The sequence below is a fragment of the Vulpes lagopus genome, chromosome 11, assembly GCF_018345385.1.
Source record: "Vulpes lagopus strain Blue_001 chromosome 11, ASM1834538v1, whole genome shotgun sequence".
Lineage (NCBI taxonomy): Eukaryota > Metazoa > Chordata > Mammalia > Carnivora > Canidae > Vulpes > Vulpes lagopus.
The window spans coordinates 82,056,470-82,071,215 of NC_054834.1; the positions used below are offsets into that span (position 1 = coordinate 82,056,470).

The following is a 14,746-nucleotide window of genomic DNA, read 5'->3' on the forward strand; positions in this document are numbered from 1 at the left end:
GCTATGAAAAACTGACAGGACAAGCATGTGCATTTTCTGCTTCCTGCCTAGAAGGTATTGATATTCAAAGTACCTGCCTAATACAATTTTGTTTTCCTAGGTGGCGCAGCATCTTGCCGCCACCTATGGTGACAAGGCTTTTGAGGTGGCCAAAATGGCAAGTGTAACTGGCAAAAGGTGGCCCATCGTTGGAGTACGTCTTGTGTCAGAATTCCCATACATTGAAGCAGAGGTATGTGAATGGCTACGTGGGAATTTCCTGTCTGCCATGGGATGCTATTCACCTACCTGTTCACTTATCCCACCTTCTTTAAAAATTACATGTAGCTATGTTTTTTGCCAGCCAAAATGTTTAGCAAAGTGTCTGCCCAACCCACATCCCTTCATTTACAAGTTTAAATGTTAATTCTGAAGTGATACTGACAATGGTAATGATATTAATAGAAAATATGTATTTCTTCCTCCTCCACAGAGCTGTCCCAAGTCTTGTGACTTCACAGTTGTTTGCTTCTTTTGTGAATTTGTAACTTTTCTATTTGCTAGCACTCACATGCTGGCTGATGACATATCTTGATTTGGCACTTAACTTCCCAAAGATTGAAGCTTGGTTTCTCAGTGTGAAGCCAGAGACCATGCTTTATATTTATTTATGATTCATTGTACTTTAAAGCACGAGTGTCCAATAAGCATTTGCTTGTTGATTGACTGCAAGCCTTCTGTCATCTGGGTACTCTGAGACAGAAAACTCTGGACAGCTTAAAGAGATGAGGTCATACTTTTTAATACTTGTTCTTTTCCTACTTGGCTATGTAAATTAACATCCATATTATATATAAGCAAAGAGGTAAGTGATTACTGTGGATGGTAAATGAGATGCGGTTTGCATGTTTGTGCCAGGGTCAACGGAGGAAGAAGACATCAGCTCTTTTCCATTTTGTCCCAATTTATAAACCTCCTTTGGCAGGCAGACGGGGAACTTGTATGATGTCATTATTTGTCTTGTGCCTACTAGAGAACCAGAGTGTATAAAGAACAATGTCACTTTTCCTAAAGTGTGAATTTTTTTAAGTGAAATTTTATTTCTTCTTTATAAGAAAAGGCCTACACTAATGATTTTGTTTTAATTTAAACTCAGGTGAAATATGGGATTAAGGAGTATGCCTGCACAGCAGTAGATATGATTTCACGGCGTACTCGCCTGGCCTTCTTAAACGTCCAGGCAGCAGAGGAAGCCCTACCCAGGATTGTTGAACTGATGGCCAAAGAGCTGAACTGGGATGATTATAAAAAAGAGGTATTGTGGGGCACCTGGGTGGCTCAGTTGGTTTAGCATCTGCCTTTGGCTCAGGTCATGATCTCAGGGTCCTGGAATGCAACCCTGCATCAGGCTCCCTCATGACCAGGGGATCCTACTTCTCCCTCTCTTGTACTCTCTCTCTTTCAAATAAAATCTTAAAAAAAAAAAAAAAAAAAAAGTATCGTAAAGAAGTCTTTAAAACCAGAGTTTCTATTATAAACAGGCCATGTCTTGGTCTGGTAGTAGAGGCTAGAATAGTTTTTCAGTGGGAACTTTAGATTTCTTGCCAGTTTCTGTGTTGGGGGGTGTGTTTAATCTTATTAGGTCTTAGGAAACTGAAAAGATATTCTGGCTTCAAAATTTTTTGGTTGTTTCTGGAAAATCCCTTATAGAAAAATACTCTTAAATTTGTGGTCATAATTCCTGAAAAAGTAGGATAATAATGATTGTGGGTAGAACCTTTCCTGGTTTTCACTTTTAGGACATATTCAGTAGTGAAATTCACACTTCCGCAAATTTGCCTTTGGTAGGAAATAGTGGTTTTATTGCCTGACCGCTAAATACTTATTGATTTGTGTCATTTGGAATTTTATATTTATATCCAAATTGAAAAAAGAAAGCCAATGATGCTCAGATGCCTACATGTACAGCCCTGGGCTTGTAAGAAATAGAAGGTTATTGTGATTTTTAATTAAACCAAACCATAATATGCAGAGACATTTTCCTGTGTTTATACAAAAAAATACTTTCTGTGCTCATTGGTTCAGTTCCTACTCCCCTTCCCTCACCCCTCCTTGTCTTTCCTGAACCCATTCCATTTAAGCTCATTTTTACTACTTCGCTATAGTATCTCCAATCACGCTCATCATTGACTTCCCCGTTGCTCAATATACTTGTCAGTTCTTGGTCCTCCTTGGAGTTTTAGTTAGTGGCATTGACACAGTTGATTCCTCCCTCCTTCTCCAACTACTTTCTGGAACACTATTTGCCTTAATCTACTCAGGCTGCTATTAGAGAATACCACAGATTAGGTGACTTAAACAATAGGCATTTATTTCTCTCAATTCCAGAGGCTAGAAGCTTGAGATTAGAGTGCCAGAATGGTTGGTTTCTGGCAAGAGTGCTCTTCCTGGCTTTCAGAGAGCTGTCTTCTTGCTGTGTCCTCACATGGAATAGAGAGAGGGGAAAAGGGGACCCCATTCTCAAAACATGCCTAAACCTAATTACCTCCCCAAAGCCCCATCTCCAAATACCATCACATTGGTGGTTAGGGACTTCAACATAGGGATTTTGGGTGGAAAAGTTCAGTCCACAACACCATATCTTTTGGGTCTCTTCCCACCTCCCCCAAACCACCACCACCACCACCACCATCACCACCACCACCACCACCACCACCACTACTAACCAATCCATATAAAAAATAGCAATTCCACCTTTTGGTTCTTTAGACCTAAATCTTAGTATCATACTTGATCTGAATCCATCAGCAAACTGTATCATATTTCTCTTCAAATAATAGCTTGAGTTCAGCCCCCTTCTTAACACATTCAGCTGCTATCACCCTGTTTCCAGCTACCAGCATTTCTTTCATGGTTTATTATAAAAGCTTCCCTCCCACGAAACAGGGTCCTTACTTTAACAACTTAAATGATTCTATTAAAACCTCAGCCAGATCATTGTATATGTCAGTCCACATGAAGTTCAGAGGGGAGGTCTGAACTAAAGATATACATTTGAGTTGGTATTTAAGCCATCACGCTGGATGAGCTCATCTAGGGAGTTTGTGTAGTTAGATAACAGCAAGTTGTTCAGACACAGCCCTGGATCTCTCCAGAGTCTAAAAGTTGGGTAGGTAAGGAAGCCTCCCTGAGAAAAGGAAAGTAATAGCTAGTGAGGTTCGAGAAAGTGTAAAAACACTGAAGAGAGAGTTGTGGCCTAGAAGGAAAGGAAGAAAATATTTCAAGAAAAGAAAAGCAATCTACTGCATCAAATGATAATAGACCAGTAGGATGAGGACTGAAAATTAACAATTTCTTTGCTGAAGCACGCTCTCTTTTACTCCATGTAAAGCCAAACTCATTACGGTGATTTACAAGGTCTTCCTGATATGGCCACCACCTCTCTGATCTCTCTGGACTTCCCATTCATTCACTCCCCATGAGTTGAGTTGCTTTTCCTTATTTAAGCCCTGCGGATTTCTCTGCCTGGAACGTTCTTTCCTAGATACCCTTGTGGCCAACCCTTCTCTTCCTACTGGTCTCTACTATAAAGCGGCCTTTCTTGAGGCACCTGAGTGGCTCAGTTGGCTGAGCATTTGCCTTCAGCTCAGGTCATGATGCTGGGGTCCTGGGACAGAGTCCCACATTGGGTTTCCCTGCTTAGTGGGGAACCTGCTTCTCCTGCTCCTTCTGCTGCTTCCCCTGCTTGTAGCTTTCTCTCTTTCTCTGTGTCAAATAAATAAATAAAATCTTAAAAAAAAAAAAGAAAAAAGAAAAAAAGAAAAAGGCCTTCCTTACCTGCTTTGAATGAAAGGCACCACCTACCCATCTTGATGTCATTTTCTATCCCTCTCCCTACTTCGTTTTTCTTTTTGGTGTCTATTCCCATTTGATATACCATGTTTTTGGTGGTTTGTTTGTTTGTTATCTGCCTCTCATCCAGGAAATAAGCTTTCCAAAGGAGAGGACATGATCTGCTTTGTTTCTATAACCTCACTGTCAGCCATGGTAGGCCCTGAATAAATAACTGTTGATGAGTGTAACTGAACATCTGTGTCATATGTGGAAGGTGTAAGGAAGAATTGGACCTAGATGCTCTCCTTAAAGCATTCTCATTCTTGTGTAGGTTCCCAAAGGTGGTTATGTGTCAGAGTCACCTGGAAATGTAGGGAAAAAAACAGATTTTTGTGGCTTGACTTTAGACTAACAGAGTCAGGGTCTTCAGGGGTGAAACTATAGCCCTACATTTAAAAAATTTTCCTATAGTAATTTTAATGCAATGTTTATAGCGTACTGATAGCAGAAGTCACTGGCTAATAAAGAGCTCCTTAACCTGACCACAGGTCTGTCAGGGATAACCTTCACTCCCAATTTATAGTTGAGAACACAAGCTCAGGGATTAAGTCCAGTCAGAGTTCATACATCCAGTAAATTGTGGAACTGGGGCTAAAACCAGGAACTCTGATATCAGGGCATATGCTTTCCCCACCTTGCACTGTGCCTCTGCATTGGGAGGACTGGTTGTGGCTCTTCAAGTGTTGAGTTTTGATTTGATTGACTAAAGCTCCATATGAAAGGTGACGTAAGAATGAAACTTGCTTCTTTGCTAATGCCAATCATTTTTTTTTTTTTTTTACCATATAGAAAGATTGGGGATAATGTGTTCCTGTAAAAATTATGTTTGGAAAGATTTGAATATGCAGGAAGATAGTTTGTGCCAGGAATTCAGGCTGTAGGAGGTAGGAAGGAGGGAGAAAATTTCTGTAAACTGGCTGTGTTTGGCCCTCCTGAGGAAACTAGATTTAACTTCATTCAGTTGAAGTTTTATGAGTAGAGACGTGTGCTCAGAAATATTCCCCCATCCCCCTCAACAAAGTAAGAGAAATAAAAGACCTAAAGTTATTACCTAGTATCTGAGCCATAGGAGTATTAATGAGACCTGTGGAGAGTCTAGAGAGAACAAAGGAGAAGGAAAAAAAAAAAAGAATTAAAGGTTAGAAAGCTGGACTTCTGAGAAAAGGTTAAAAGCATTGGGATTATTTAACCTGCAAAAGTGAAAGCAGAACAAGGTGATAAATAACTCTCTGTAGATGAATTGTGGTTGTTTTTACCAGTCAATACTTAATGAGTGACTTGTATACTGAGCATTATACCAAATATTTCAGGGGAATAATAAATAGCTCATAGTTTCAAGGATCTTGAAATCTAATTGAGTGGTTACAACCAATATATACCTCTGAAATGTGTGTCTTATTTTCAAAATTTAGAGGAAGACATAGAGTCTAACAGCCACCCAAGATAAAATCCAACCACATTGGAAGAACTGATTAGGGAAGATGACATTGTCTAGGGGGACTGGGGATTGATAGAGGAGTTGATGAGGACGTTTAGAAGATGGGACATTGCCAAATTGTGCTCTGAGGGTGTAAATCAAAAGATCACTACACAGACAGAAGAGTTCGGGAAATTCTGAGTTAAGCGAAAGAAACCATTTTCTTTAGCACAGATGATTTGGCGCCTTTTGAATGTCCATGTCAGCTTCTAGAAGGGAACTTATTCAGAGACAGACCAAGTCTCCCTCTTTGGAAGGGCTGGTGGGAGGGAGACCTCTCAGGATGCATGTTGGGAAATGCTACCATAGCATTTGGTGAGGCAGGTTTTGTACCTTCAGATAAAGCATACGTTTCCTTGAGAGACTTCGAAGAGAAGACCCCTTAAGTCGATTGAGAGAGGCCCACAAAGAGAAATTGCTTCCAAACTGATTCTTTTCACTTATTCTTACAAGCAAGCGGAGAAAGGGGACTGTGACTCAAAACAAAGCCAGCTAATAGACACCACATTGAAAACAGAGGGGAGACAAGTGCTCCACAGTGAAAGGGTATCCAGGAATAACGTGGATGTACGAATAAAATTGTGTCAGGAGTTTGCTAAAGATTGGGAAAAATTGTGAAGAGCACCAAAAAGAAATTTTAAAAATCGCAAAGAATGCATGTCAAGCCTAACCTAGATCATTGCTTAAAGTGACTGGCACCATATTCTTGAATGCTGGAGAAAAGGGAGAACAATTCACCCCAGAGTTTAATACCAAATTTCTTTCTTTGTTGGCAAGGAGGATGATTTTCAGTGTGAAAAGAGCAAAATAAATATTGGTAAGAGGAAATAGATATTCAAATAGGAGGCTGCTCTAAATGAGTTTATATGCCAGCCCAGAAAAATTATCTCTGGGTACTCAGAGAATTTGCAGATGGGATTATTTAACTACTGTTGAGCTTTAAAATATTGTGGCAAATAAGAACAGAACCAGAAGACAGAAGGTGGGCAAATGTAGTACAAAATTCCAAAAAGGGAAAGGAAAGAAAAAGACAGTTTGTAAGCTGTAAGCCAGCAGGAGAGTAACATGAAAAACTAAGAAAGACGGTGCTGTCAACAATAGCTACTCTGCTGAGGCTGGGGACAGTGGAAAAGTGTCCGAGTAACCTTTCCGAGAGCTCGTTTCTTCTCGTGGCTCTGCACCTTCCACCCAACTCTCAGCATCCCTGTGACAAACCTTCAGAGTGGCTAATCCCATGATGTCGTGCCAGTGACGGTGCGCGCTGCAGTATAGTAGTTGTTCACTGCCTTTCATTGCTTTGTCACCGAACCGCAAGGATTTGATTGTGGAGATTTGGTTAGAAGATACTGGGTGAGAATATTCTGCAGGAAAAAGAAACGAAACATTAAAACATGCCACAACGTGAATGAATCTCAGAATTATTATGCTACACAAAAGCAGTCAAACACAAAAAATACTACATACTCTGTGGACCCTTTTATGTGAAACATGAGAAAAGGCAGAAACACTCAGGAGACAGAAAGTGGATCAGTGATGGACTGAGGCTAGCAGATCGACTGCAAAAGGGCCCAAGAAAGCTGCTTAGGCTGATGGAGATGTTCTCTATCCTGGTCGTGGTGGAGTATACCTCAAACTGCATTATCTAAAATAGGTGCATTTTATTGAATATAAAGTATACTTTAGTGAAACTGGAAGAAATAAAAAAATGTGTTGGTCAGAAAAGTGAGAAAGAAAAAAAATCAATAATTCTTTCCATAAATCTTTGAACTTTGTGTGTGCCTGTGTTTTAGGAGGAACTTGAAACAGCCAGGAAGTTTCTGTATTATGAAATGGGCTATAAATCTCGATCAGAACAGTTAACAGATCGCTCTGAAATTAGCCTCCTGCCTTCAGACATTGACAGGTACTTCTCATAAGTTTCCATGTCTCTCTGTTTTGACTTGACCTACTTAGGTATATTTTTCCAATGTTCAATGTTGTGTTTCAGGTACAAGAAGAGATTTCATAAGTTTGATGCAGACCAAAAGGGCTTTATTACTATCGTTGATGTTCAGCGCGTATTAGAGGTAATATTTTTTTGGTTCAATATCTTTGCCAGCAGAAAAATGTAAAAGCTCGATTAGATCATTTTTTTCATTGGTGCTTTCTATAAGCAATCTTCTCTTGTAACTTTTGAAACGTTGGTACCATTAATAAAAGGGTATGCATCATGTTGAATTAAGCCTCATGATTTTGTGCTTTCCTTTTATTTAGAGTATCGGCGTCCAAATGGATGAGAATACACTACACGAAATTCTGAATGAAGTAGATCTGAACAAAAATGGACAGGTCGAACTCAATGAGTTTTTGCAGGTGAGCTGTGTAAGAGGAAACAAGTATATTTGCTTTTTATCTTTTGGCTCTGAATGGCTGTTCGAGAATGGATTCTTAAGTCCACAGGGTTGTCATTTCATTCTGAAAAAAAAGAAAGAAAGAAAGAAAGAAAGCATGAAGCCGACAAAGGTTGCCTATGTCCGCTCCCAAGAATCAGGCTCTACATGGTGCATGTTCTTCTTTTCTTTCTTTCCTTCTTTTTTTTTTCCTAAGAGACTGTCTTGTGTTGGGCAATTTAGATTAAATCCAAGTTAATTATACCTTAAAGGGCTGAATAAGAAGTATGCATTTTAGAGAAATATGCCATGGAATACCACTGGCAGACCATTCTTTACCTGCTTCCAAAGAGGCAAATACCAAATTAAAAAAAAAAAAAAAAAAAAAAAAAAAGGGATCCCTGGGTGGCGCAGCGGTTTGGCGCCTGCCTTTGGCCCAGGGCGCGATCCTGGAGACCCAGGATCGAATCCCACATCGGGCTCCCGGTGCATGGAGCCTGCTTCTCCCTCTGCCTGTGTCTCTGCCTCTCTCTCTCTCTCTCTCTGTGACTATCATAAATAAATAAAAATTTAAAAAAAAAAAAAAAACAAAGAGGCAAATACCATATTTATAAAGTGGAAAGTAATTTTTTTATGGAGTTAAAAAAAAAAACCTAATAGTAATGATTTGAAGATATTCACTAGAAACCCTGAAATGTAGTCATTATATTATTACATTATAAACAAACTGAACAGCAAAAGAAAGAAAACCTGTATTTTGGGGTCAAGATCTCATAATCTATAATCTCATAATCTATTTCCTCATTTCTATTTCCAAGGTTCCACTTTCCCAAGGCTCAATTGTTTAATTGTAACTGTGCAGGAAATAAATTTTGTTATTCCAACTTCAAACTGGATGCTACACATCATTCATTAAAAGTTCCTTAAGGGATCCCTGGGTGGCGCAGCGGTTTGGCGCCTGCCTTTGGCCCGGGGCGCGATCCTGGAGACCCGGAATCGAATCCCACGTCGGGCTCCCTGCATGGAGCCTGCTTCTCCCTCTGCCTGTGTCTCTGCCTCTCTGCCTCTCTCTGTGTGACTATCATGAATAAATAAAATCTTTAAAAATAAAAAAATAAAAAAATAAAAGTTCCTTAAAAGAAAGAAATTTAATAAACTCATACGTTATTTGTGGCTGTCTATAGGACTCTGATCATGTGAAGAATGCATTGGTTTCCAAGCAGCCAGGTTTTTTCTGCAGTGCTTCTTGGGCAGGTAGTTCAAATGAATGCCAGGTCTTGCTTGCACCCTGGCAATGATGAATGCTGAACATGAAATAAATTAATGCTGGGGATTTTGGTCAATGTCAGCCCTTTCTTCACTGTGTCAAGTTAAACAAACAATATCAAGGCAAAGGAAATGGTAATTGTCTCTCTGGAGATGAGCTGCAGATAAGAGCATTGTTGAATCTAAATGCAGAAAATTTTCACAGGTTGTGTCCAGCATTACAAAAAAGAATGTTTAGTTCTTTAGCTTACTGTTCAACTAAGTGCACATTTGAAATGGAGTTTAAAATATATGCTGGGGAACTGGAAACCATTTAATACATGTTTCTAATTTTTTTTGACTAGTTCTTTCTCAAGAATATTTTATTGTTTGTCTCAGAATTTTAGAAAACTTTTCTTCAAAGAAATATCTTATGCTTCATTTCATGTGTGTTGTAAATAAACAACAGCATTTAGGGTAGAAAGATCTGGAGTTTTAGAAACAATAAGAATCTAATTTTATGGATATGCTATGTGGTTTGGTTTTTAAGTAATTTTCTTGAGTGCAATAGAATTAAACACATAGAAAATAATTTAAACCATCTGCAGACTTTCCTTGTAGAGTTTTTAAATAATTATTTCTTTCTAAATGAAAGAGGCTATTCATGCTTCTACTAAGTACAAATATACAGTGTAATTTTCAACTTAAAAAATGCTGACCGTATTTCTCACGAAATATATTCACACCCAAATGTTTTTTTTCCTCTCCTAATATGGTTTCAAGATACTTGTAATGTTTAAAGAAAACTGAATTTTTAAAGGCTAGTCCATCACATAATGTTTATGGATCAAGAAAAAACTCTAGGTCTATCAGTTTTGTTAGCTCCGATAAACTTAGTAGATCTTCATGGAACCATAGACAAAACAGTAAACAATAAATTGTTCTGTCTTTAGATGTCAGCATTCTTTATGTTACGCCATTTGTCAGAGGTAAAGTATGTTTTTCAGGGTTTTTTTTGTTTAATAAAATCTTTTTCTTTTCTGAACTTAAAGACCCCATGTTTATCCTGTTTAAACACCTTTTCGAATATTGATAGGTTTTTTTTCAATAATCATCATGGAAGGTTCACTACAGATATTGCATGATTACATGACTTTATTTTTAGGTTTGGGCTCTAATGACGCTCTGCATGTAGAAGTCCATCTCTAATAAGTGGTGGCTTGTGAAACAGCTTTTAATAAGGTCATGAAATTCTGATCCGGCCGCTTGGCAGATGCCTCTGACTCTTATTCAGAGCCATTTTTAAGAAATGTATCTCTGCAGGCTAAAAGAGTATAACCTAAAAATGTTTTGAGAATTATGTATACATGTTTTTCCTGACAAACGACTAAGTCAGTTTTTTTTCAAATAAATAAATAAAAAAGATTGGGGAAGTGAGATAAAGAAAAGCAAATAGTTAAAACCACATCAACTTGAGAAGGAAAAAAAAAGAAATCCCCGTGCTCATAATTGCAAAGTGCCTTCCAGATTAAAGGCCTTTGCCCGCTGACTGCATGTAATTTCAAGACTAATTCTGATTTTATCCATTGGATAAAAATGAATTAACTAAAATCTGGGCTGTGGAGTGCTTTTAATTCTTAAGGTAGATCTCTGGGTCCATTTCAAGGACTTAAATGTAAATTACTTTAAAAAGTCTTTAAGGAATTTGGATTTAAGGGACTTGAAGTTGTCAAGTACAGTAACACTAAAAAAAAGAGTAGTTAAATATAGGTCATGGTTTGTCTTTGTTCAATCCCTGAGATTCCTTTTTAAGATTTTAAAATGAAATTAAAGATCCAATATTTGAGTTGCTCAAAAAAAAAAAAAAAAAGATGTGCCCTAAGCACACGAAAGGGGCAAAAAGTGGTGCATTCGATTTGCATTTTAAAAGCAGGCTGATTTGCTAGAGATAGGTAGACGTAATTTTTGCAGCTGTGAAATACCTGCCCCTTCCCTCCTTTTTTAAAATGTTTAAAAATTGTACTCTTCTCGTTGGAGCTGTAATGCCTGCGATGGGTTTTGATGGAGCACTTAATCGCATCTGCCTGCTGCAGAGGTAACCATTAAAATGCTGTGAGGAAAGGCGAGGAAGCATGCCTGCCTTCTGACTCTGTTGCCTCTTTTTTCTTGAAGCTGATGAGTGCTATTCAGAAAGGAAGGGTGTCTGGAAGCCGGCTTGCGATACTAATGAAAACTGCAGAAGAGAACCTCGACAGAAGAGTCCCCATTCCAGTGGACCGAAGTTGTGGAGGATTGTGAGTCTGGGCAGTAAATCCACAGCCAACAGACGTAGGAACAACAAATCATCATGTAACAACCCAGATGACTTACACCACTCCAAAATAGTGGCTATGGATAGATAGCTGCCTTTGTTAACACTGGGAAACATTCCAAAGCTTTAGGACGTTGATGTATACCCTTTATTTGTATTTGCCATTCAATCTAGCTTCTAAAGAGTGTATTTTATCTTTTTTCTCACTTTCAATGCACACTGATTTAATGCTTTGCATCCATTTTGTAACCCGTTAGCCTGGACATACTCCCTTTTTGTTTGTCTCTTCCTTTATTTTGAATCACTCCTGGAGACAACATTTTGGCCAAAATTGAAAAGAAACTGGAAAAAATTTTGGACGTGCACAAAACTCTGGACATTAAGATCGTAGACTGCATTGGTTCCTAACAGAAATAGAGCAGGGAGTGACCTCTAGAAGGCCTGGAGCCCACCCAGCTCCTTCTTCCTGAGATGGTCTGTCTTCCTCATCCAAACAGTATCGTATGGATTTATATCCAGAGTATGACTGGCAAAACTGGAGAGGGAAGACAAAGTTTAGATCGAGTTACAGGAGCGAGTCTCAAAGAGAAACTCTGAAAGCTTCCAGAATCACAGGCGTAAGATAAGGATAGCATTGACATTTGCTGGGAGTTACAGTAATAGTTTCATCTCAGCAATTTGGTTTTTTTCCCCAGTCACTGCTGGTTTTTCTTTGACTATTACAGTTGCCAGGAAGATCCTTGCTTTTCTTATTTTAAAACCAGCATTTAAGTGGCAAGCTGGATGTAATGGGATGAGACTAAATTTCTCAAATCTTTACAGTAGTAATAAAGGATTAAAAATCTGTGTTTGTATATCCACATGCGATAGCAGAATTTTCAATCCCCAAATCCTAAACTGTGGAGCATGTGCTGTCGTCAACATGGCCTATTTTGCTTAGTTTATTGCATCATTTTGGGAGAGTAATCTGAAACTGAGGGTAAAAGAGGATAGAAATAAACTTCAGTTAACTTTAATTATAATTATTTGTAAAAAGACACCACACTACAGTATTCAAGGTCATTTGGGTTGCTTAAAGCCTTTCTCTTTGGTACCCCGTGGAAAAGTTCTATACCACAAAGAAAAAGAAAAGAAACAGGACCACACAGAGCCCACACCCACACAATACCCCTCCCCCAGTACACACGGTAGAGACACAAAACACAAAACAAAAATAAATCTACGTTGAATTTAACAAATAGTGCATTGAATTTAAAGGGCCAGCTTGGTGTGCTTTGGCAGTACTTCACTAGCATCTTAACCAATCATCTGAATATTTATCCACTGCACTTCCCCTTGTGAAGTTAGCTACCTGCTTTTTTATTTTCTAAGGTCAGATCGTGTATGTAATAGGAAATATAACTCTTTATTTAGTGGCGGGTTTTAATTACAGACTTAAGATCTTAGCTTTTGTGAACTGGTACATAAAACACTTTTGTGCTGTTATTTCTATTTATGTGAACATTGTAAGATATCTTTATATGCCTCATTCAAGTGGGGTATGAGCCTGGATGTCATAATATAAACACTGGAGATTCACTCACCTAAGCCCCCGCCCCACTTCAAAACATTCATTTGCTCTTAAATGAAGTTTAGACTTGCCACTCCCTAAAGGAAAATCTAAAACGGAGCAAAGGATGCTCCCAGGTATCACTGTGAACATTTTCCTTTCAACGCGTGAGCATTTTACACTGCCTTTTCAAAAAAGAAATAACAGAAGCATGTGGCTTTGTAGTTTAGTGTTTTCCTATCAAGACAATAAGTTTTACTGCTTAGAACTTGGTGACACTTGATAGAACAGCTGTCCTTTAACCCACCGCAGATGATGTGCCATGACACAGTAGTACATTTGTGCTCTCTCTCTTTCTCTCCTTCTAGTTAGAGCAACATAGCGAGGACTTGTGCCCTCCCTGAACCTATTACAGTAGGGACCGGCTTTACAGCCTGACTGGCCTGGGCAGAGCTGTATTTGTAAAACAGGCCTGGTTTGTGCATGCTTTGCTATGAATGAAGTTCCCTTAAGGACAAAGGAAAGCGCACTTCGCTTCCCTTGAGTGTATCTGCTTTTGCTGAAAATCTGCTAATTCTAAAACATACGCTCCTTCACCAATCCCAGAGACTCGCCTTGGAAGTGAGCTGGTTCCAAGTCTTTACTGTGAATAAAGCACCCCCGCATTTGTGTGTCAGTTCTTAATTAAACCTGTACAGCTTCTTTACCTGATTTCAGAAACGAGGAAAAGAAACGGAGGGATAAGCCCCTTCAAAACCTGTTCCAAGCACAAAAGAATTTTTCTTTTCTTTTTTGTACAAATGTGATACCAGATGATTCTGTTGGAGTCGGGATGGGGTGTGCAGAGTCTGTCTTTATCATCGAGGGATTTCTCTCGAGAGCCTTGAAGGGGATTCAGGTGAAGGAAGCCCCACCTGCAGTGAAGAGCTGGACGCTCCTTTAAATAGCCCCGTACTGTAGTCCTAACGCTAGTGATGATGCTGGACTATTTGTTAAGCCAAGGTTGTCTGCCTCATACCCGTCATGCTGTTTGAATATTCTTGCTTTCTATCAATTCAGACTAAGTGTAACTTTGGGATTTCTACTATTGTATGCATGCTTCCTATTCTGTTTTCGTTTCTAGCTTTGTCTCTTCCAAAATATGTAGCTTAGTCTTTTGTACGACAACAAAAATTTCATTGTGACTTTTACTAAACATACTGTTAAGGATGGTGATTGATCTTATTTCCTTTTTTTATGTATTTGTAAAGATTTTTGGCATATGAATGTAATAATATTGAAGTCAGTGATGCTCTAACTTGCACTGTTTTGCATTATGTCAACCCTTTTCGGGGAATAAAAAAGCCCTACTGTGTTTTTAAAGACTATCAAGTACAGCCCAGTGCTGGAGCGGATGTGCGCACTGCATGTTTTCATATGTGGCACTTTCATGTATTGTGTTGGGTTATTGTTCTAGATGGGACTGTTAAATACTATGTTTGAGGCTGGGTTGTCATTTTTATAACTGTCTTGGTGTTTTATCGCCATTATTTATTACTTTTGATATACAGAATGAGCTGCATGCATTTATAGAGCAATAAGAGGATGTATTTAATGTGCCTTGTTTTTAACTGAATAAGAACTGAAAGCATGAATCAATAAAACTGATTAAAATGGTCCATTTGCTGGCATTTTGATGTTACTTACAGTCAGAGAAATAAGTTTGATTACTGCTGAAGTTCAAAAAAAGTTTGAAAATATTTCCACAAACTATTTTCTTAATGGCACTTTCACATGGATTCTTCTAGTGTGGAATTTTGCGATTTCATCTCAAAAGGGAATCTCTGCATAGACAGTTGTAATTTTATGAGACTGCCAGAATTATTTGTATTAATTTGTTGCGGGAGCCTTTAGGGCACGACTTTTGTATTTGTGCAATCCTA

General features: G+C 38.6%; 1 protein-coding gene across 3 annotated transcripts in view; it reads left to right on the top strand.

The window, feature by feature from the left end:
- Positions 1-14,480, top strand: part of GPD2 (glycerol-3-phosphate dehydrogenase 2) — a 155,030-nt gene extending 140,550 nt beyond the window's left edge. For all 3 annotated transcript variants that reach the window (XM_041721819.1, XM_041721817.1, XM_041721818.1), the window contains exons 12-17: positions 101-232; positions 1,136-1,294; positions 7,141-7,253; positions 7,338-7,416; positions 7,604-7,702; positions 11,137-14,480. In XM_041721819.1, coding sequence (XP_041577753.1) covers positions 101-232; positions 1,136-1,294; positions 7,141-7,253; positions 7,338-7,416; positions 7,604-7,702; positions 11,137-11,262 — 708 coding nt within the window. In that variant the 3' untranslated portion in view covers positions 11,263-14,480. The remainder of the gene's footprint in view (positions 1-100; positions 233-1,135; positions 1,295-7,140; positions 7,254-7,337; positions 7,417-7,603; positions 7,703-11,136) is intronic.
- The last annotated feature ends 266 nt before the right edge of the window (positions 14,481-14,746 follow it).